The sequence below is a fragment of the Elephas maximus genome, chromosome 3 (assembly GCF_024166365.1).
Source record: "Elephas maximus indicus isolate mEleMax1 chromosome 3, mEleMax1 primary haplotype, whole genome shotgun sequence".
Lineage (NCBI taxonomy): Eukaryota > Metazoa > Chordata > Mammalia > Proboscidea > Elephantidae > Elephas > Elephas maximus.
The window spans coordinates 168,198,864-168,222,366 of NC_064821.1; the positions used below are offsets into that span (position 1 = coordinate 168,198,864).

The following is a 23,503-nucleotide window of genomic DNA, read 5'->3' on the forward strand; positions in this document are numbered from 1 at the left end:
GTGATGGTGCCTTGTGGGAGGGCACGGCCAGCAAAAAAATGCAGAAGGCACACATTATTTGAGCAAAAGTACAGTACTTTTGAAATTAAATTGGCATTAATTCAAACTAGATTGCTATAAATTACGTTAACTGTAGTTCCTAGGGCAACTACTGAGAAAATAACTAAAATATATACAGTAAAAACGAAGGGAATCAAAGTAGTACATGAGAAAATATCTAACACAAAAGAAGGCAGTAATGAAGCAATTGATGAACAAAAAAGGTATAAGATATGTAGACAAAATAGTAAAATGGCAGAAGTAAGACCTTATCATTAATTGCATTAAATGTAAATGGATTAAACGTTCCAATTAAAAGGCAGAAATTGGCAGAATGGATAAAAAAAGCATGATCCAACTATACAGTTGGCCCTCCATATCCATGGGTTCTGCCTGCGTCTCTGGATTCAACCAACCACAGATCAAAAATATTGGGAAAAAAAAAAGTGATGTGTAGGCATACCTGCTGTAGCCTCTCACCATTTCATAGAACCTTAGTCTCTCTCCACCACTCATTGTTTAAAAATTGTTCACCTTGTGTCTGACGTGTACTATGTAGTTAGGCCTACAATGGTTGGGCCTGTACTGAAGATGTACGGACTTTTTTTTTCTCTTGTCATTATTCCTTAAACAAGTATAGCAGTACAGCAACTGTTTACATGTATTTACATTGTATTAGAAATTATAAGTAATCTAGAATATATAAAGAACTTACAAGTCAGCAACAAAAATACAAACACCCCAATCGAAAAATGGGCAAAGGCCTTGAATAGACATTTCTCCAAAGAAGATATATAAATGGCAAATAAGCACATTTAAAAATGTTCAACATCCTCAGTCATTTCCCAAACCAAACCCACTGCCATTGAGTTGATTCTGACTGATAGCAATCCTATAGAACAGAGTAGAACTGCCCCATAGGGTTCCCAAGGCTGTAAATCATTACAGAAGCAGACTGCCATATCTTTCTCTCTCAGAGAGGCTCATGAGTTTGAACCATAGACCTTTCAGTTGGCAGCCTAGCGCTTTAACCACTGAGCCACAAGGGCTCCTTCATTAGTCTTTGTTATTGTTAGGTGCCATCAAGTCAGTTCCGACTCATAGTGACCCTATAGGACAGAGTAGAACTGCTGCATAGGGTTTCTAAGGAGCAGCTGGTGGATTTGAACTGGCAACCTTTTGATTAGCAGCCGATATCCACTATGCTACCAGGGCTCCTCATTAGTCATTAGGGAAATGCAAATTACAACCAAACAATAGTTTAGCTGAACTGTAAAAAACTACTAAAAATGCCTGCCTTGAGCATTATGCTCTTTTAGGAACTATCTGTACGGGATCAAATTGACAACAGCAACTTTAAAGGTTAGATAGAAACCTTAGGAAGCAATGAATTTATGTTAATGGGGGGAGGAACAATTCGGCACTTGAGGGTGAGAATGGTTGTACTACTCAAAGAATAATCAATGTCACTGAATTGTACATGTAGAAACTGTTAAATTGGCGGGTGTTTTGCTGTGTGTATCCCCACAACAACAAAATAAGTAACTACAGTGAGATACCATATCACACTCATTAGGCTGACAGTAATAAAGATAAGTCAGAAAATAACAAATGTTGGTGAGGTGAAGATGTGGAGAAATTGAAGCCCTCATACATTGTGAGAATGTAGAATGGGGCAGCCTCTCTGGAAAACAATTTGGTGGTTCCTCAAAAAGACGTAGAATTACATATGATCCAAGGATTCCACTCCTAGGTATATACTCAAGAGAATTGAAAACAGGTGTTCAAACAAAAATGTGTGCACAAATGTTCATAGCAGCATATTCATAATAGCCAAAAAGTAGAAACAACCCAAATGTCCATCAACTGATGGTTGATAAATAAAATGTGGTATAGTTATATAATAGTATTCAATCATAAACAAGAATAGTATTGATACATACTATAACATGGATGGATCTTGAAAACATATTAATTGAATGAAGCTAGTCATAAAAGGCCATATATTGTATGATTCCATTTATGTGAAAAGTGCGGGCTAGGCAAATTTATAGAGACAGAAAGCAGATTAGTGGTTGCCAGGGGTCGAGGAGTAAATGGCAAGTAGCTGCTTACAGGGTATAGGTTTTCTCTTTGGGATGGAGAAAATGTTCTGAAATTAGATAGCGGTGATTACTGAACATTGTAAGTCTACCAAAAGCCACTGAAGTACACTTTAGAATGGTTGAAGTGGTGAATTTTATGTTATGTGAATTTTGCTGCAGTTTTAACAACAACAAAAAAATCCCAATAGTAAGATTCTTTAGTATTCATATATTTAAAGTCTTGTAACATCTCCATATGAAATACTTTTGAACAAAGCAACAAAAGTTTAAGGTTAAAAAAAAAACAAAAACCTTTTTATCTTACTGTAGGTTCTTAGCCACTGCACCAGTAGGGTCCCAATTTAAAATTATACTTTAAGCCTGCTATATAAATGCATATCCATCTAGAACTTTTCAAAAGTGTTATTGTGGTAATTTTAAAATACATGAATTGGGTTTTAGAGTCCAGTGTTTTAACACAGCAGTGTATCTACTGCTTCAGAGAAATCTAGTGTACTGCAACAGAGAAATCTCTGTTGATTAGTGAAATTATTAGATACTTCAATTTAGGGGTATTATTTGAAAGATGCTGAAGTGGTATGATTTGCATTTTCCACATGTGTAAGACCCTCTCCCCACCCCAAATTGTTTGGTAGCTATCTTGTTATAATTTTTTGTTTCATCCCTGGTCTTGTATTTTTACCAACAATCTCTCTCCTCTTGCTTAGATAAGTATTGTGTGATAGAAATATAATGTGAGCCATGTATGTAATTTAACATTTTCTAGTAGCCACATTAATAAAGTAAAAAGAAATCAGTGAAATTAATTTTAATACCATATTTTATCTAACTATATTAAAAATACTATCATCTTAACGTATAATCAATAATTTTAAAAAACTATTAATGAAGTGTTCTATATTCTTCTAAATCTTCCAAATCCAATGTGCATTTTAAACTTACATCACATCTTGATTCAGGCTAGCCACATGTACGTTCTCAATAACCACATACGGCTGATGATTACAAGGCAGACTTAGATAACCAGAACTAAGACATCCTCTCCAGAAGAGATGTACTTCTTGTTTCTGGAAATGGAATGGAAACCTCTTTGTTTCTCTTTTTTTGGACAAAGCAATTAGTTTATCCAATTAGCTACTTGTTGACTTAAAAGGTACAAAAAGAAACCTCTGTGTTTTAATGGGTGAAGAAAACTTGGAGTCAGCATAGGTGAAGATTGAAAGTAGGAATGGAGGAGAAAGAATTGGAATTCAGACCATGGGAAGCTTCGCTGTAGTATGATTTTGGATAAATCCAAGGGAGGGGTAGCTAGCATGGGGAGGGCATACTCAGGATTGGGGACATGCCTAGTCTGGGAATATGTTTGAGTCAAATGATAAAGGTACCCGGTTGACCAAGGGACTTTCTTCCCAGTTTTCACTCTCTCCTATCCCAACCCCTATTAGATGGATATTACAAAATATATAGTGACTAAGAGCAAACATGACCACTAGACTGTGTAGTCCTCTAAACTACTTTTCAGATAACACTTTATATAGCTCCTTTTCTCCTTCCCTCCACAAAAAGAAAATGCATGGCAGAGGGTTAGAGAAAGGACGTAGAAATAAAAAAAAGATAGAAAATGAAGAGAAAACTAGAAAAGGGGGAAAATGGTGGCAAAAGACATAAATGATATGCCAGTATGCCTCTAATAACTTAAAATACTGACTGAAATTTTGTTTTGTTTTGGAAGAGATGGAAAGAATAGGTAAAGCAGGTAGGGAAATGTGAGGTAAAGGGTAAAGGAATATACCCAAGAGAAACTTCTTGCTTTACCATTTTACTTAAAATCGCCTTGCTTGCTTTCTTCATAGCTGTGCCACTGCATACGTTCTACTGGCTGAAGAAGAAGCAACAACTATTGTAGATGCTGAGAGGTTATTTAAACAGGCACTCAAGGCAGGAGAAACAATTTATAGACGGTCACAGCAGTGCCAGCACCAGAGTCCTCAGCATGAAGCACAACTAAGTAAGCAAATCTGAATTGATTTTTACCTATATTTTAGCTCCTGCAATTAGCTCTTTTATAGTTAAAAAACAAAACAACAATAAAAAAGAAAACTTAATACTTAGAAGTTAGCTAAATTTCATTGGAGATAACTGATCCATTCATGGTATCTACAAACCAGCAAGACAGAAGTATGTATTAGTCAGAGAATGCTTGTGGCAGGTCACAGTTGTGCTCTGGTTAATGAGAGGAGATGTGCTGTTCTGAGACTTCATTAATTTCACGGGAGGATTGGGCTGGTCATTGGATAAACAAAGCTGAATGTGTATTCAAGATTTAGGAGAGCTTCCTACTGATGGTAAGCAGCTACTCCCTTCAAGCACCGGTAGAGGTACAGCATTTGGTTTGCTCTTTAGTCTGTATATCAGGGAGTGGCCCTTTTCACACCAGCTGATCTTAGTGTGGAACCCAACCTCATACTTGGCATTGATTTTTTTTCCTTTCATTGATTTTTCTCCATGGTGTGTTTAGGATCATCTGGATCATAGCAACTAAGGCCCTTTCTTTTTCAGGGCTACTCTCCCAGATATGATTAAGGCACTTTTACCAAAGTTGTCAGACTCAGCAGTGCTGCAGCTTCATTCTATTTTTTGGTCCAGAGGGTTTTTGTTTTATGATTTTGGCAGGTAAAACCAGAAAACTGCACCCGTTGCCATCGAGTTGATCCTGACTCATAGCTACCCTATAGGACAGAATAGAACTGCCCCGTAGAGTTTCCAAGGAGCGCCTGGTGGTTTTGAACTGCCAGCCTTTTGGTTAGCAGCCGTAGCACTTAACCACTATGCTACCAGGGTTTCCATTTGGCAGATAGTGGGCAATAAATTGAAATATGTTTATATAATGTATTATCTGCTAGCAGCTCTCAATCTTTTTGTTTGTGGAAATTAAAACTTGGATAATGTCCTCTCTCTAAGGTAAATATTAATGTATACAGTGTGTTTCATTAATACATGTTAAAACACACAACTGTGTGAGTATATAATTTTGTAGTCTGGAACTAATAAAACTATATTTGCAGAAAAGTCATGCCATTTTATCCTTGTATAATCTCAGCTATGGTTTTGAGATAGTCACAGAAACATTTGTTAGCTCTTTCTAGAAGTAGTTTTGTAGTTTGTTACTTACTGCTGCTAAGAAAATAGCTTGTGTTAGCCTTGGAAACTTTGTTTTGAATTTTTTTTGTTTGCCCCTTAAAACAATAGAGAATATTAAAATAATAGATTGTTTATGCAGAAGTAATAGGTTAATATTATTTCCTCCTATTAATGTATGTGCCTCTAGTCAAGTATACATGAATACTTTATATGTAAACTGGCCAATTTTACATGAATACTTCATATGTACTATACTCAGATGACCTACTTCTAGAGGCAAAAGTAAATATATATTTTTAGGTTTTTAGTAAAGAAAATTTGAAACATACACAAAAGTAGAGAAAATAGTCTAGTGAACCCCCATTCAAGAGCCATCATCCAAATTCAACAATCATCAATATCTACCATTCTGACACAACTTAACTTTAATTGAACCTTGCAGGGTAAGCAAAAATAAAAGTAATGGATGTTATGTTAATGAAATAGCCGGCCATAATACAAAAATTATAGTTATGTCATTTTTTATTTTTTAACTAGGAAGAGACACCAATGTACTAGTATATATTAAAAGAAGATTGGCAATGTGCGCAAGAAAATTAGGAAGAATAAGAGAAGCAGTAAAAATAATGAGAGATGTAAGTAAATTTGATGACTGTACTAGTATATTTATTCCCCCAAGAACTAAAAATGTAGTTTTTAAGTTACCAGTTATTTTAGTGCAGAATCACTGTTTTCTGATTGGTAGTTTTTGTAAGATATATGTGTGTGTGTGTGTGTGTGTGTATGTGTATATATACACACATACACATTACCTAAGGATTGGGTCTCCACAGTTTTGTTAAGAAAAAAAAGACTTTCTGCTTTAATGAATCTGATTCAGCTTTATTGAGTTCCTTTTTTTATGATTTCAGTCTTCTTTTTTCTTTTAACATACAGTTGATGAGAGAATTTCCTCCTCTTACCATGTTAAACATCCATGAAAATCTCCTAGAATCGCTTTTAGAACTGCAGGCCTACGCAGATGTTCAGGCAGTTCTAGCAAAATATGATGGTGAGTGGCATTTCTCTTAGTGGCTATCATGGTTAAAGTTTTTTTTTCTTTTCTTTTTCATCACATAATTATAAATATGGTCCTATCCTAGTATCTCTCTAATTTTCTCTTTCCATTCTTACCAATCACTATTTAGTATGTGTGGGTATGAGTTGCTAACAAGTATCTTCTTTATCAGGACTTTTAATAGCAAAAGCCTGCAAGGAGAAACTTCTTCTGTCAAGATTCGTTGGTTTGTTTTTGTTGTTGTTAGTTGCCGTCCAGTCAGTTCTGATTTGTGATGACCCCGTGTTTATTGAGTGCCTAATATGAATGAAGGAGTCCCTGGGTGGTGCAACAGTTAGTGCTCGACTGCTAGCTGAAAGATGGGCGGTTTGAACACATCCAGAGGTGCCTTGAAAGACAGGCCTGGCAATCTGCTTCCAAAAAGTCACAGCCTTGAAAACCCTACGGAGTAGTTTTACTCTGCACATGTGGGGTCTCCATGAATCAGAATCGACTCTACAGCAACCAGCAACAACAACAACAACAATATAAATGAGATACTAGGAATGTAATGGTGAACAAGGGAGACATGAGCTTAGCCCTTACAAGGTTTACAGCTTAGTGGGACATACAAACAAATGCACAGCAGTTACGTTAGGGTATGTTAGGTGAGAGTAGGGGTGCTGTGCACATACCTCGTTTGTTTTGGAGTGTCAGAGAAGGCTTTCTAATAGAAGTTGCTCAGCGATATGCCTAAGATTAATTCACAATAACATTTTTACAATGCTTTATAGTTACAAAGTATAATTCATTATCTTATCCTTACAATAATCTTGTGAGGCAGTAATACTGGTATTTTTACTGTCTCCAGTTAATAAGTAAGGAAACTGGAGTTCAAGAAAGCTAAGTGATTGGCTGAGATCTCTCATGCAGTAACTGGCAAACCTGAACTTAAATCCAGGTATTCCATTTCTTTGTTCACTGGTCTTCTCATAGCAAGAATTCCATAATATTGGCTGCTTTTATTATTGTAGTGTGTCAGTGCCAATTTACCACAAATGAAATTGGGATGATTTGAAGGAAGCATAGCCTTTCTTCTCATTCTGTGTGTGTTGCCTATAAGGCATCAGGCTGAAAACATCCTAACATAATGTTTCTGGTCATATCTTTCACTATAACTGAACACATGTAAGTCACTTATTCACACTTGTCTTTTTGTGGGTTCCTATCCATTAGCTTGGGAATCCTTATGACTTGGGAAGTTTAAATGTGTTATACTTGGAGAGAGAAGTTTATTTCTTTTAAACATCTGGAATTCTTAGGAAGTGCTTCAGAATAGTGTAGGCCTATAGAGAAATCTGTGAGAAATTCTTTCCATATGTAACTTACTGGGTGCATGGCCCGCTTATGATACTTATGATGAACAAGCTTAGAGACTGAATGTGAAATATCAGAAGAAGACCTAATTAATTAAAAATTAAACTAACAACTTAGATATGCTTCTGTTTTCAGTTATTTTCATAAATTCTAGTTTTTACCATTTTAGAATTATAAAGAAGTTAGAAGCAAATGTATTGCTTCCATTCTCCATTTGCTAGTATAGCTCTATGATCTAAGCTCAGATTTGTCCAGCCTTGTCCTTCTAATGGCATTACTTGGGACAGTCTTCGAAGAATAATTTATATAGGTAATTGATTTCTAGTTCCAGATTAATTTATTGTATTTTTTTTAAAGATTGTCATTTAAGAAAATGTAGAAAATATAAAAACATAGGAAAAGAAAAAAATAAAAATCACCCTTGGTTATATCACCTAGATTTAATTAACTTCTGCTAAATATTTTAATTTTTTCGTAATATTAGTTTTTCTTTGTGAATTGGTGTAGGTTTTTTTTTTTTACATAGTTGTAATTATACTGTGCCTTTTTCCCTGAATAATATTTTAATTTTTCCCTGAGTAATATTATTATAAGCAGATTATTATAAACGTTTGTTGAATACTTTTCAACATTGAGCTGAGGGCTTTCAGAGACATGATTTAATCTTCAGATTAACTCTGCCAGGAAATCACCATTCCTATTTTGAGAAAAGTGAGACTCGAAAAGGATATTACTAGCGCAAGGATACCTACCTAGTAAATAGTAGAGTCAAGATTTAAACTTGAATCTTCCAACTATATGTCTGGGCACAGATTCTTTTACGTTTGTTCAACTTGTACTATGAATTATTATTAAAAAATTGTCTTAAGATATTTTACTGTGTTTCCTACCTAAGTTGAAAATTATTATTACAGATATAAGCCTTCCAAAGTCAGCAGCTATCTGTTATACAGCAGCACTGTTGAAGACAAGGACTGTTTCAGATAAGTAAGTAGTTATGAACCAAACCAAAACCAAACTCATTGCCATCGAGTCAGTTTGACTCATAGCAACCCTATAGGACAGGATAGAACTGCCCCACAGGGTTTCCAAGGCTATAATCTTTACGAAAGCAAACTGCTACATGTATCTCGCACAGAGCAGCTGGTAGGTTCAAACCGCTGACCTTTGGGTTAGCAGCCAAGCGCCTAACCACTGCTCCACTAGGGCTCCTTAAGCAGTTATGAAAACTACAGTAATTCGGAGAGACTGCTAAGCTCAATATTATATTTCTCTCTACTGACTTTAAACAATGCTCTTTTTCCCCTCTCCCGTAAACCAAAACCAAACCCGTTGCTATCGAATCAATTTGAACTCATAGTGACCCTATAGGTCAGAGTAGAACTGCCCCTTATGGTTTCCAAGGAAAAGCTGTTGGTTTTGAACTGCCGATCTATTTATTGGTTTGCAGCTGTGGCTCTTAACCTTTGTGTCACCAGGGCTCCTTTCTCCCCTACTTCCTCCTAAATAACCTTTGATCTTCTGAGACTTCGAGGTTTCTTATTGTGTATAGTGGTAGGGACAAGGTTTTTAGAGCTAAGTACACCTGGGTTCAAATTCAAACTCTACTACATACCAGTGGTACTTGGGGCAAGTCAATCAGTTTGAGTCTCTTCCTCATCTGTGAAACGAGAATAATAATAACAACACTGAAGAGTGGTTGTGTGAGAATTATGTGAGTCAAGCTCCTAAGGTAATGTCTAGAAAGAAAGTACACAACAGTAAATAGCTATGATGATGATCTGGTATATAACAGGGAGATGGATTTCATGTTGTCTGTCTTAAATTATAATTTTGAGTTATTCTGCCTTCCTTGTATTTTTGGCTGCCCTTAATGAATTTCTCTTTATTTCACAGGAAGATATTCAGAAACCAACCAAATGGCAACCATTTTCTTTGCCTTATATTACTGTGTCTTGATATGAATTAGAAAGGAATACTCCCAGTCTATTTCTGCTCAGATAAAAATTTGATAAGAATGTACTTCTGTGTCATAAGATTCTGTGGATGTCTCTGTGTAGCATTTATTACTTTTCCCCAAGTCTGCCTTTAAAGGACTTCTGAAGGCTTTCTTCATCTACGTTTGAAGATTTCCATTCCTTGTTTTGTTTTGCTTTATATGTTGAATCAAAAAGCTTTGCTTTCATTTTTAATAGTCATCTAGCTTTGTCTCTGGCCATCACCAGAAACTGCTTTGATTGTGGCAGCTGGATTATGATCTGAGTGCATAATTTTTTGTGTATTCATTTCTTCGTTTTGTGGTTTTCTTGCAGATTCTCTCCAGAAACAGCCTCCAGAAGAGGGTTAAGCACAGCAGAAATTAATGCTGTGGAAGCAATTCACAGAGCTGTGGAATTTAACCCTCATGTTCCAAAAGTGAGAAATTTTATGATGAAAATACTACTTTTATTTAAGTTAACCACATTGGTGACTGTGTTTACACTACAGTTTGAGTCTTCACAGTTTGGGTCAGAATTGTTTTGGTCTGCTCTATTTTGATGCTTACTATTCACTTCAGAGGGGATGTTAAAAGATACTTAGAAAGGTAGGTAGGAGCAATAGTTCATTATAGCTTTTGACATTGCTGTCAAAATAGAATTTGAAGTGTATTCACTTAGCAATTCCTTTTATGATAGTTTTAGAGAAGAAATAACTAAATGACTTGGTCTTGATAAAAGATCATTCATATTTCAGATCATTAAATCAAATTTCTTGTTACTGTAAAAGCTTTTTCTAGACAGATGGCTGGGTTTTGAACTAGGGCTAAGTAGACAAAGGCTGAAGACAAATAGATTAAAATAATCAATGATAGGAAACAGATGTGGAAGTTCCCAGAAAAACTGCTGAGTTGATATTTATTCAGTCCCCCATGAAGCTGTGTACCCGTCTCGTTTTTCTTTATATTGTACACCTTGCAGACATACAAGATTATTGGCTAATCTTTGTGTGTTATCACCCAAGATTAAATTTTGTGTTTTAAAAACAATGCCCCCTGTTAGGAAGTACAGAATATTCAAGGATAGTTGCTCTTAGTACAGAATGTAATTATAGCTGTTGATACAGTATAGTATGTGTTAATGAAACTTGGAAGCTAGTAAACATTAAAGAGATTAATCTCTAAAAGACAATCTCCAAGAAGAAGAAATTGTAAACCTATTAGATAAAGTAAAGATATGGTCATGAAAATGACTATAGTCTAAGAATGAGTGTCAAATATTTATACCATTCTCTCAGTGACACCAATCCATAAATTTAAGTAAACTTTTAATTATGAATCATAATACATATGCAGAAAAAGTATACAAAACAGAAATGTGCTTCTTAATGATTTATTATAAAGCAAATGTTTGGGAACTACCACGTAGGTCGAGAAACCTTGCCAGTACCCCAGAAGCCAACATGCCACTCTTTTCCAATCACAGCTTTCTCCCACCTGCTTAAAGGTAACTACTATTCTGACATTATTCCCGTTTCTTTCTTTTCTTTATATTTCTGATCTATGCTCTTCCTTTATTGCTAGCTTTATAAAACAAGTTGAGAGTGATCCCTCTTTTTTTTTCTCAGAAATAATTTATATAAAATTGGAATGATTTCTTCCTTAAATGATGGATAGAATTTGCTGGTAAAGCCATTTGGATCTGGAGTTTTCTTTGTGGGAAAGCTTTATATTACAAATTCTGTTTCTTTAGTTTAATAGTTTATTTATAAATTCAATTTTTTTAACTGTCCCGTAACTACTTTTAGTTTCTTCTTTTAGTTTCGGTTACTTGTGTTTTTCTAGAGATTCATCTATTTCATTAAAATTTTCAAATTGATTGGCATAAAGCTTTTATAAAATCTTTTATTATCTTTTTTATGTTTGCAGAATCAGCTGTAATATCCACTTTTTAATTTCTAACATTGGTTACCTTTTTTTTCTTGATCAGATTCCCTAGGGTTTTATGAATTTTATTAATCCTTTCAGGAGCCAATCTCTGGCTTTGCTGATCTTCTCTACTGTTTGTTTTGTGGTTCATTCATTCTTGCTTTTTATTTCCTTTCTTGAAACTTCTTTGAGTTTATTAATTTTTTATTTCCTATATCTTCTTACTTAGGCACTTAGCTCATCAGTTTTCAACCTTTTTTTCTAATATATTTCGTTAAGGCTATAAACTTCCCTGTAAATACACTATTAACTGTATCCTATAGCAATATTTTTAATGCAATTTAGTTCAAAATACTATCTAATTTCTATTATAATTTTTTCTTTATTTAGAAGTGTATTTCTTTATTTCCAAACATATAAAGATTACCTTTTTATTAATAAGTTCTGGCTTAATTGCATTGTCATCAGAGAGCATACTCTATATGTTTCACTCCTTTGAAACATTTTCCAGTTCTTGAATTTCTGTTTATTTTTCACACCTCCTGTGCCATTTATAGGTTCTAATCCTCTGCCAAAGTTTTCAGTGTAGTCTTCTATCTCATTGAAAATAGTGTAAGGCAGTTATTTAAAAGTCTTTCTCTGATAATTCTAGTATCTGGAACTCCTGTGTGTCTATTTCTAGTAACTGTTTTTTCTGCTGCATCTTGTTCATGTTGTCTTGTTTTCTCTTGGGCCTGGTTTTCTTTGACTATGTGCCAGAGGCTATATTTGAAAAATTATAGAAGTAGTTTGAAGCCTTAAATAATATTGTCATCCTCCAAGGAGGATTTCCTTTGCTCTTAAATGAACTGACAGGCCAGGATGACTTTAATTCAGTTTCAGGGATTGATATTTTTTGGACCACACAGATGACTTGAAGCCAGGCTGCAGCCCATGAAAGTATTGATTTATTTCTGATTTACCCTTATTCTTAGGATGTAGTCTTTCAGTGTCCCAATACCACTCTGGGGGTTTACAAGGGCCCTCATGCTTGACAGGCCTTGTACTCACAACTTTGTCCCCCTAACCTTTTGAAACTATCAGGAAGGAGGAATAGCCTCTTAGCCACCTCACCTAGAATTGGAAAATGCTCTCCAGTAAACCCAAAACCAAGCCTGTTGCCATCAAGTCTATTCTGACTCATAGCGACCCGATAGAAAGGAGTAGAACTGCCCCATAGGATTTCCAAGGAGTGGCTAGTGGATTTGAACTGCCGACCTTTTGGTTAGCAGCTAAGCTTTTAACCACTTTGCCCCAGGGCTCCCTCCTCAGTAAAAGAGGCTACAAATGTGGATTACTTCTCTGGATTTCTGTCTTCTTTGGAATATGGCCTGGTAATTCTTCACCCTCTTGTCAATTCTCTGAGATATTCAATTATATTTTTAAAAATATTTTGTTCAGTTTTAGTAGTTGTTCTCAATGATGGGTTGGTCTGAATTACCCAGTCTTCTATTACTTGAAGCAGAAGTCTGTAAATTCTTTTTTTTTTTAATTTTCTAATTTATTTTGTTGTTGTTGTTGAGAATATACACAGCAGAACATAGACCAATTCAACAATTTCTACATGTACAGTTCAGTGGCACTGATTGCATTTTTTGAGTTGTGTAACCATTCCCACCCTCCTTTCCTGAATTGTTTCTCTCTCATTAACATGAACTCACTGCTCCCTAAGTTTCTTATCAAATGTTTCGAGTTCCGTTGTCAGTTTGATCCCAAATAGATAGTTCTTTAAAAGAGCATAATGCTCAAGGCAAACTTTCTTGACTAGTTAAGCTAAACTATTGTTTGGTTTTAAGAAGACTTCAGGGGATATTTTTGCTTTAAGGTTTAAAGATTATCACAGGGCAATAGTTTGGGGGTTTTACCTACCCTCCATGGCTCCATAAAGTCTGGTTTCCATGAGAATTTGATATTTTTTTTCCATATTTCTCCCCTTTGATCAGGATTCTTCTATAGAATCTTTGATCAGAATGTTCAGTAATGGCAGCCAGGCACCATCAATTCTTTTGGTCTCATGATAAAGGAGGCAGTTGTTCATGGAGGCAATCAGCCATGTATTCCATTTCCTTCCTCTGTCCTGAGTCTCCTCCTTCCTCAGTTGCTCCAGGTGAATACCTTGGAGCTGTATCTTAGATGGCTGCTTGGAAGTTTTAAAGACTTCAGGTACTACACAACTAACTAAGTGATTGAACAGAAGCACTAAACATGGTATTAGGCCAATTAACTGGGATGTTCCCTGAAACCATGACCCTAAACTTCCAAACCAAGAAACCAAAACCCAAGAAATGTTTGGTTGTATATAAGCAGACTCAGCAGCTGCTCTTTTTTTTATTGTTGTTGTTGTAAGTATATTGATCATAATACTTTTTCCTATTCAGCTTTTTACAAGTATACAACTTATTGACAGCAATTACGTTAATTGGCTGTGCAACAGTACTTTTAAGTTTGTATGTTCTAAGTGAAATTCTCTCTCATGCTATAGAGTGGTTAAGAGCATGGGTTCTCGAACCAACTGCCCGAATTTGAATTCTAACTTCACAACTTCCAAGCTGTATGACCTTGGGCAAGTTACTCAACTTCTCTGTACCTGAGTTTCTTCATGTGTAAAATGGGGATAATATACCCTACCTCACAGAGTTGCTGTGAGGATTAAATGATTTCATATCTTTAAAGTGCATAGAAAGAGCACTTAACCCATAGTAAGGATAATAGAAGTGATTGTTATTATCCAGGGTGGAATGGGAATCTGTTCCTTGTGTAAGAAGATAAACAGCAGTTATTGATCAGAACTACTCAAATAAACCATTACAACGTCCAAAATTTTTTTTAAATTCCCACTCAAAATAACAAAATATGGATTGTCTACTCCCTATGATTGTGGACTTTTTTCCTACTTTGAAAACCATCTCATGCATATTGTACTCAGCAGTAACAATTCTGATGATGTGTATTGACTTTCAGAACTCCTGTTAGAGCCATATGGGGGGTAATGGAAATGCCAGGCACCAGCCTCGTTATAAAATTAAATTCCTGGACAGGTTCTATATATTAATCTCCAGATTGAATCTGCTGTAAATAGTTTGGATGCTTTTAGGGCCATCTTTCAAGATTAAGCACACACACACACACACACATACACTGAAACACTACAATTCTGAAAGAAATTAAAGACAACCTAATAAAATGGAGATATATACCATGTGTATGAATTGGAAGACTCAATATTGTTAAGATCTCATTTCTCCCCAAATTGATACATAGATTCAGTCAATTCCTATCAAAATTCCAACAGGCATGTTTATGGAAGTTAAAAGTCTCATCCTAAAATTTACGGGGAAACGCATAGGACCTAGAATAGCCAAACAATTTTGGAAAAGAAGAATATAGTTGGAGGACTTACACCACCCAATTTCAGGATATTGTAAAGCTACAGTAATTACACCATGAGTCAGAATCAACTCAGTGGCAACTGGTACTGATAATATTAGCGTAAGGATAGAAATATAGGTCAGTGGAAGAAACTAGAGTCCTGAAATAAACTCACACATTTATGGTCAACTGATTTTCAACAAGGGTCCTAAGGCAATTCAATGGGGAAAGGATAATCTTTTCAATAAATGATGATGGAACAATTGAAAATCCATATGGAAAAAAAAAAAAGAACCTAGGCTGTTCCCATGCCATATACAAAAATGAACTCAAGATAGATTATAGACCTAGATGTAACAGCTAAAATTATAAAAACTTTTAGAAGAAAACATAGGAGAAAATCTGTTGGTTAGGCAAAGATTTTTTACATATGACATGAAAAGCATGATCCATTAAAAAAAAAAAAAGATAACTTGCATTTCTTCAAAAGTAAAAATTCTTGTTCTTGAAAAGATATCATTAAGAAAATGAAAAGACAAGCCACAGACTGGGAGAAAATATTTGAAAATCATATATCTATTAAAGGACTTGTACTGAGAATATATCAAGAATTCTTACAACTTAATAATAAGAGGACAAGCAGCTCACTTAAAAAATGAGCAACAGAGCAAAGAAAAGGAAGAAGACCAAAGACTCAAGGAAACGATCAGTCCAGAGGACTAATGGACCACATGAACCACAGCTTCTGCTGGCCTGAGATCAGAAGAACTAGATGGTGCCCGGCTACCACTACCAATCACTCTGACCAGGACCACAATAGTAGGTCATGAACAGAATGGGAGAGAAATATAGAACAAAATTCAAACTCATAAATGAGACCAGACTTACTGGTCTGATAGAGACTGGTGAAACCCCTGAGCCTGTGGCCCTTAGACACCCTTCAGACTTGGAACTGAAATCACTCCTAGAGATCACATTATAGCCATACAATAGACAGACTTATCAAATGAGTAATAACACCAGTGAGGAATGTATACCTCAGAACAATCAACTATACGAGACCTAAATGGCAGCATTTGCCCAAAAGCAAAGTTCAGAAGGAAGGTAGGGGCAGGAAAGCTGGGCAAATGGACATGGGGAATGCAGGGAAGAAATGGGGAGAGTGCTGACACATTCAAGGGTTTGCAACCAATGTCACGAAACAAGCTGTGTATAAATTGTTGAATAGGAAACTAATTTGCTCTGTAAACTTTCACCTAAACAATAAAACTTTTTTAAAAAATGAACAAAAGGTATTTCACTAAAGGTATATGAATAGCTAATAAGCACATGAAAGGATGCTTAACATCGTCAGATTAGGGAAATGCAGATTAAAACCACAATGAGATACTACTTCATTAGAATGGCTATACTCACAAAAACTGATAATACTAAGTATAAGGATATGAAGAAACTACGGACATTGCTGCTGGGAATGTAAAGTGGTATAGCTACTTTGGAAAACAAATTTGCCGGAAAACACACACTTACCATATGACCCATCATTTCTATTCCTAGGTATCTACCCAAGAGCAATGAAAACATGCCCCTACAAAGACTGGTATGCAAGTGCTCATAGCAGCATTATTCAAAATAGACAAAAACTTAATCCAAAGACAGGTGAATGAATAAATAAATTATATCCATACAACTTACATATCCATATTAAGTTGTATGTATATAAATTGCATATATCCATAGAACATTACTTAGCAATAAAAGTAACAAACTATTAGTACATGCAACAACATTGATGACCCACAAATACATTATGCTAAGCAAAAGAAGCCAGACACAAAAGACAACATATTGTATGATTGCATTTTTATGAAATTTCTGGAAAAGGTAAAATTATAGAGACAGAAAGCAGATCAGTGGTTGGGGCTGGGGGTGGGAGTGAGGATTGACCACAGATAAGAATGAGGGAACTTCTGTGATAATGGTTGTACAACTATACAGATTTATTAAAAATCATCAGACTTTGAATGGTTGAATTTTGTGGTATGTAACGTATACCACAATAAACTGTTAAAACATAGATTTTAAGATAGTTTTTATTTATAGGTAGACATATTATCCCCTTGATTATCTGGCAAGGGATATCAATGCAGCTCTATCAAAATAATCCAGCTAAAGTAGAATGGTGCTATAAACTTATGCTATTGTTTGTAGATAGACACTTTAAACTGAATGTTATCAAACAGAGTAATTATTAAGGTTTTTTTGGAGAAACTTCAAACTCCAACAACCTGGATAATATCCCACTTAAATAACACTAGTGTTACATGAACTGGGGGGAGCTCTGGAATTTGTGGCTGTCTGTTTTTGCTAGGGTTCTACAATTGATGAAATATGTACAGACTTCTCTCTCTCTTTTTCTTCTCTTATGGTCTCTATTCCTGACTCTCAGCTGGATCCAAGCAAACATAAAGGACTTCAGGGATTTTCTTCCTCATACTTCAACTGTGGATTGTGATAATTTATTAATTCTAATGAACAGTGACATTTCAATATATTTTTAATATCTTTTATTCTTACAAATTTACTATGCAAATTTGTCAGATGGTTGTATGAATCTTAGCAGTAAAAGGATAAAGTTATTTTAGCAGGAAATATTTATTGGCAACTTTCCACATAACTGCAGTAGAAATGGCTGTAGGTCTAGAGCTGTGCAATTTGTTAAAGCTGGAAACTATTAGAAGTACCACAGAGAAAGATCACATAAATCTCTTTAGGCTATGAATTTGCTTTTAGGTATTTCATTAGTATTGATTGCTTGTACAAATTTTTTTATTCTGCTAAGTGAATTTCAGTATACAGTAACTGATGGTACTACAGTAAAGAATTAAAAAAAAAAACATGTTTTCATGTTTTTTGCCTTGTTCTTTGTTACTTGGGGGCCCTGGTGTTGCAGTAGTTAAGAGCTGAGCTGCCAACCAAAAGGTTGGCAGTTCAAATCCACCAGCCGTGCCTTAGAAACCCTACAGGGCAGTTCTGCTTTGTCCTGTAGGTTCGTTGTGAGTCAGAATCAACTCGAAGGCAATGGGTTTGGGTTTGGGTTTTGTTACTTAGCTAACAAAAGGTATGTTGGCTTTCAACTCTTTAGACAGGGATTGTACTGGACTATGGGATAGAAATGATACTGGTAAAAAGTGAGCTTCTCGGATCAAGTAGACACATGAGACTATGTTGGCATCTTCTGTCTGGAGGGGAGATGAGAGGGCAGAGGGGGTCAGGAGCTGGCCGAATGGACATGAAAATAGTGGAGGGAAGGAGTGTGCTGTCTCATTAGGGGGAGAGCAATTAGGAGTATATAGCAACGTGTATATAAATTTTTGTATGAGAGAGTGACGCGATTTGTAAACTTTCACTTAAAGCACAATAAAAATTAAAAAAAAAAAAAGATTTCTGGGCTTTGGTTCAACAGTTTTTTTTTTTTTTTCAGTTACCAAACAAGAAAAATAGTTGTGCATCTTTTATCTGCTATAGGAATTATCAGGTTTTTTTTTTTTTCTTTCTAGTAGAAAAAGTTTTGTATATTTTAAATATTCCACAGTATTCTGTTTCATTCTCCCGTTACATATCCTTTGTTATATAATCATCAAGTAGTTTTATACAAAGTATTCTTTTTTTTTAATTGAGATGATCCACTTTCCATAAGATTCACCCCGTTAAAGTGTACAATTTAGTGATTTCTTAGTATATTCAGAAAGTTGTACAATCATCACCACTATCTAATTCCAGAAAATTTTCATCCCCTAGAAGGAAACCCTGTAGCCATTAGCAATCACTCACCATCCCCCCTCCTCCGTCTTTTGGCAACCACTAATCTGCTTTCTGTCTCTTTCGATTTGCCAGTTCTAGACTTTCCATATAAATGGAATCATACAATATGTGACATTTTATGGCTGGATTCTCTTAGCATATTTTCAAAGTTGATTCACGTTGCAGCATATATCAGTATCATTCCTTTTTGTGGCTGAATAATATTCCATTGTATGGATATGCCATATTTTGTTTATTCATTCCTCAGTTGATGTACATTTGCTTTACTTCCACTTTGGGGCTATAATGAATAATTCTGTTATGAATATTCACATACAAGTTTTTAGTGCTCTTGGGTACATTCCCAGAAGTGCAGTTGCTGGAGTATATGGTAACTTTGTTTAACTTTTTGAGGAACTGTCAAACTCTTTTCCTTAGCAGCTGCATTGCCATAAGTCAAAATTAACTCTATAACAACTGGTTTATTTTTGGTTTTAATGGGTGTGAAGTTGTATCTCATCGTGGTTTTGACTTGTATTTCCCTAATGACTAATGATGTTGAGCATCTTTTAACATGCTTAAATCACCCCCCCCCCCCAAAAAAAACATGGTTATTGGTCATTTAGATATCTAACATCCTTATTGGTCATTTATATATCTTCTGTGGAGAAATGTCTATTCAGTTCGTTGCCCGTTTTTTCACTGAGTTGTCTTTTTATATTTGGGTTGTCTTTTTATCATAGGAGGTATTGTTCAACATTATTAGTGCGGTAGGCCATTGAGATTCTTGATTAATATGATTCAAAGCCATTGAGAATCTTCATATTTGAAAGTACCACTATAACATATAATTTCACCCATCAAATGCAAACATGAGGATAGCTTGTAAACCCTGTAGAGATGGATGCTGAAGAGTCAACTTGGCTTATTCATTAGGTAGGCTACTCACATGTGTGCACAAACCTCCACACACACAGTTCCAGTGTGTGGCTTAGCAAAATGATGACTTACTGTAAACCATGGATGTTTAGAGCTACCAGAGGGAATTAAAACTGTAAATGTTAAATCCATGGATGTTAGTGGTCTACTGTAGATGTAATTGTTCTTGGTATGACACTTTACATATCAGTAAGAATAGTATTGTGCAACTTTAATTTAGAATCTAACGATAGCTTGTGCTGCAATATTTCATTGAAGGTTTTTTTTTTTTAATAAACATACTACCACCTAATTATTCTAAAATGTATTACGTGAAATAATTACTTTTAAAACCAAATCACAAAATAGAATGTCCAGAAATATATCACATATATGTTAATTGATTCTTGACAAAAGCACCAGTGCAATTCAACAGGGGAAGGAAGCACTTTTCAACAGATGGTGCTGGAACATCTGAATGTTTGAATGGGAAAAAAAATCATGAACTTTCTTCACAACATTTGAGATGGCTCTCTGACCTAAATATAAAAGCCAAAACTATGAAACCTCTAGAAGAAAATGAAAAGGCAAGCCACAGGCAGGGAAAAAATATTTGCGGTATGTTGGTCTAGCAAAAGACTCATACCCAGAGTATATAAGGAATTCCTGCAAATCAATAAAAAGACAACTCGTAATAAAAAGTGGGCGCAAAAGACTTGAACAGGTACTTCACAAAAGGAAATATTGGAATGTCAAGTAAGCACACAGAGAGGTACTCAACATCAGTAGTGATCAGGGAATTGCAATAAAAAAATCAAACAAAGTACCACTTCACACCTACCAAAATGGCAAAAATTAAAAAGACTGATAAGATACTGGCAAGAATGTAGAGCAGCTGGAACTCTTATACGTTGCAGCCAGGAGTATAAAATAGTACAACCACTTTGGAAAACTGTTTGGCAGTTTCTTACAAACATATGCCTACCCTATGACCCAGGAATTCTACTCTAAGAGAAACAAATTTTACCCAAGAGAAATAAAAGCATATGTCCACAGAGAGATTCATTCATGAATGTTCATAGCAGCTTTATTCATGACAGCCAAAAACTGGGAATAACCCAAATGTCCATCAACAGTTAAACAGATAAACAAATTGTGATATATTTTTTCAGTGAAATACTGCTCAGCAATAAAAATAAAAAATTACTGATAAATAAGCAGAAACATGGATGAATCTGAAAAACCGCAAAGAAGCCAGAAACGAGAGTGTACACTGGATGATTCCATTTATGTGAAGTTCAAGAAAAGGCAAAAGTGATCTTTAGTGGTAGAAATTACAACAGGGATTGCCTCAGATGATTGGGGTGGGGGTTAACTGGAAAGGAGAACATTCTAGAGTGATAGAAATGTTCACGTCTGGATTTGAGTGTTGCTTGTATACACTTGTCAAAGTTCATCAGACTGCACACTTAAGATCTGTGCATTTTATTGTTTTTAAATTATACCTCAATAAAGAAAAAAGAATCTGACTCAGCACTTAAAGTACCCTAACAGTATCATGCCTTCTGATTAAATGAAATAATATGTGTGAAGTGCTTAGCATGGTGTCTGTCAGACAACAGTATTGATTATCATGGTGATTATTGCTTTATAATACTTGTTACCCATTTTCTCTTCCTGTTTGAGCTGTCCCAGTGTGTACTTCTTTTCTCATGAATATTGTTTTAGTGCTTCTAACCTTAGAATGTGTAGATTTGGGGAATTTCCTTGTTGGGATAAGGTTAAGGTGAAGGAATTAAGTTGAATTAATTATTATTACCTTAAGAATAATTTATTTGTGTCTTACAGAAGAAGCTTTTGGGGCGAGAGTAAAGTAAAACATTAAAAAACAAAACAAAAACTTATTTAGTAAGTCTCGGTAACTTGAGTACGTGTTTAGAAATATATTATCTGTAACTTTTAATTTTATTTTATAATAAAATTGTTTTTAGTGTTGTGCTGCCAAAAAAGACTTTACCTGGAGGCTTTTATAGGTACAAGGGAAATTTTAAGAATAAATCGTTACATAAAAGGTAAAACCTGTGCTGGCTTATCAGGAGTTGAAGCCTTTAGGATGTTATGAGTTCTACCCACCATGGATGATACTAGCTAAAGGGACAGCAGCAGACTTGCATTTTATTGACCAAACTTACTATATTATAGCAGCATATATAAAAGAGAAGAGGGAGGCAGGCACTTGATTGAGATTCTGAGTGGGAAAAAGGGGAGTGTTGAAATTTCTTATCCAAACTTAGTGACATCTTTGCCTTTCCATTATATTGTACCGTGGCTTAAGTGGGAGAACTGAAATATGAAATGCTTATCTCTTGAGGTGCTGCTCTGTTAGAATGAAGTGGAAAGGAATTTTCCTGTGGCAAATGCCCTCTCTAGCCACACTCCCCTCTCACTTCAATAAGGTAATTTTCCTTTTGCTCCTGAGGCTGTTAGGTAGTATTGTTTTCCTTGTTTATTTATAGAGCAGTTCTGCTTGTTTTCTATCTGGGATCTGTCTTTAGTCCCCCCCAATACACATTCGTGTGGAGTCTGTATTCACCCTGCCTGTCCAATCTCATAGAATGTGCACTGAGAAAACTAATCGCAGAGAGAAATTGGTTCTTTGTGTGCATGACTGATCAAGAGCAAAGTACCTTAATTTCAGATGCCTTCAGAGAGATTTTACTTTAACCTCTGCTTTTAAGAGGAAGATTATAAAGCATTATCATACTTCAGGTCAGATTTATATTGCTTTTGGTCAAAAGCTGTTTAAGCTTTACAAAGTAATAGAAACAAAGTAATCTAAAGATAAATTATAAAGATCAAAGCAGTTCAAAATTAAAGTGAACCTGAGTGTAAGTATAGGTACGATTTTAGAGTTATCATAAAAGGAACCATCAGACCGTACATCATTATGCCTTTTTAACTATAACTTTCAAAGTAACTTTAATTTTTTATTTATTTACTGAAAAGCAAGAGACTAGTTATTTGAGTATATTGTCTAGAGTTGAACATTAGTTAAAATTGTCCCAGGCAATTTCTGATTTATTCTAGATACAACAATAGAATGATTTGGAGGTAATCTGGAAGGTCGTTCAGCACATGCTAGGTACCAGCCTTGGTTTATATCTTCAACTATATTTATATAATTTCCAAACCTGTATCTTTTAACTCTGGCTTCCTTCTTCATCTACAGCCTTATGTTTTCATATAATTGTGAGTGTTACCTAGATATCTAACAGGTACCTTAGGCACTTTAATATGTCTCAAACTGAATGTTCTTAAATTTACTTTTAAACCTTCTCTCCAGCCTGTCTCTCCTTACTTCTCTATTTTGATTTATGGCTTCATTATCCTCTTCTCCTCATTAACCTTTCCGTCTGCCCTCTCCAGATTACCAGCTCATATTATAACCTTTGAAGTGTCTTTCAGATCTTACCATCTACTCTATCCCCACTATCACTATTTTAAAAATGGAGATAATTAAGGTGTATCCCACTGTATGCCTTCATTATTTCTTTTTTAAAATTATTATTGTTGTTATTATAAAGGTAATGAATGCTTTTTAAAAAATAATTTGGACTTTTTTTTTTTTTTTAATTCACACCCTTCAGAAATGTATAAAGTAAAAAATCTCCTGGTCTCTCCCTCCCAATTCTACTTCTCTGAAGTAACCACTTCTTTTGTTTGGTGTATATATTGTCAGACATTTTCTGTGCATTTCTAAACATAACAGAT

At 35.1% G+C, this 23,503-nt stretch overlaps 1 protein-coding gene across 7 annotated transcripts in view; it reads left to right on the forward strand.

Moving 5' to 3' along the window:
• The window catches only part of ST7L (suppression of tumorigenicity 7 like), a 185,534-nt gene that overhangs the window by 46,597 nt on the left and 115,434 nt on the right, over positions 1-23,503 (forward strand). For all 7 annotated transcript variants that reach the window (XR_007516743.1, XR_007516744.1, XM_049880060.1 and 4 more), the window contains 5 exons: positions 3,998-4,152; positions 5,823-5,920; positions 6,222-6,336; positions 8,613-8,685; positions 10,011-10,113. Coding sequence is in view for 5 of the 7 variants with exons in the window: in XM_049880060.1 (XP_049736017.1) it covers positions 3,998-4,152; positions 5,823-5,920; positions 6,222-6,336; positions 8,613-8,685; positions 10,011-10,113 (544 nt within the window). In the remaining 2 variants the exon portion in view is untranslated. The remainder of the gene's footprint in view (positions 1-3,997; positions 4,153-5,822; positions 5,921-6,221; positions 6,337-8,612; positions 8,686-10,010; positions 10,114-23,503) is intronic.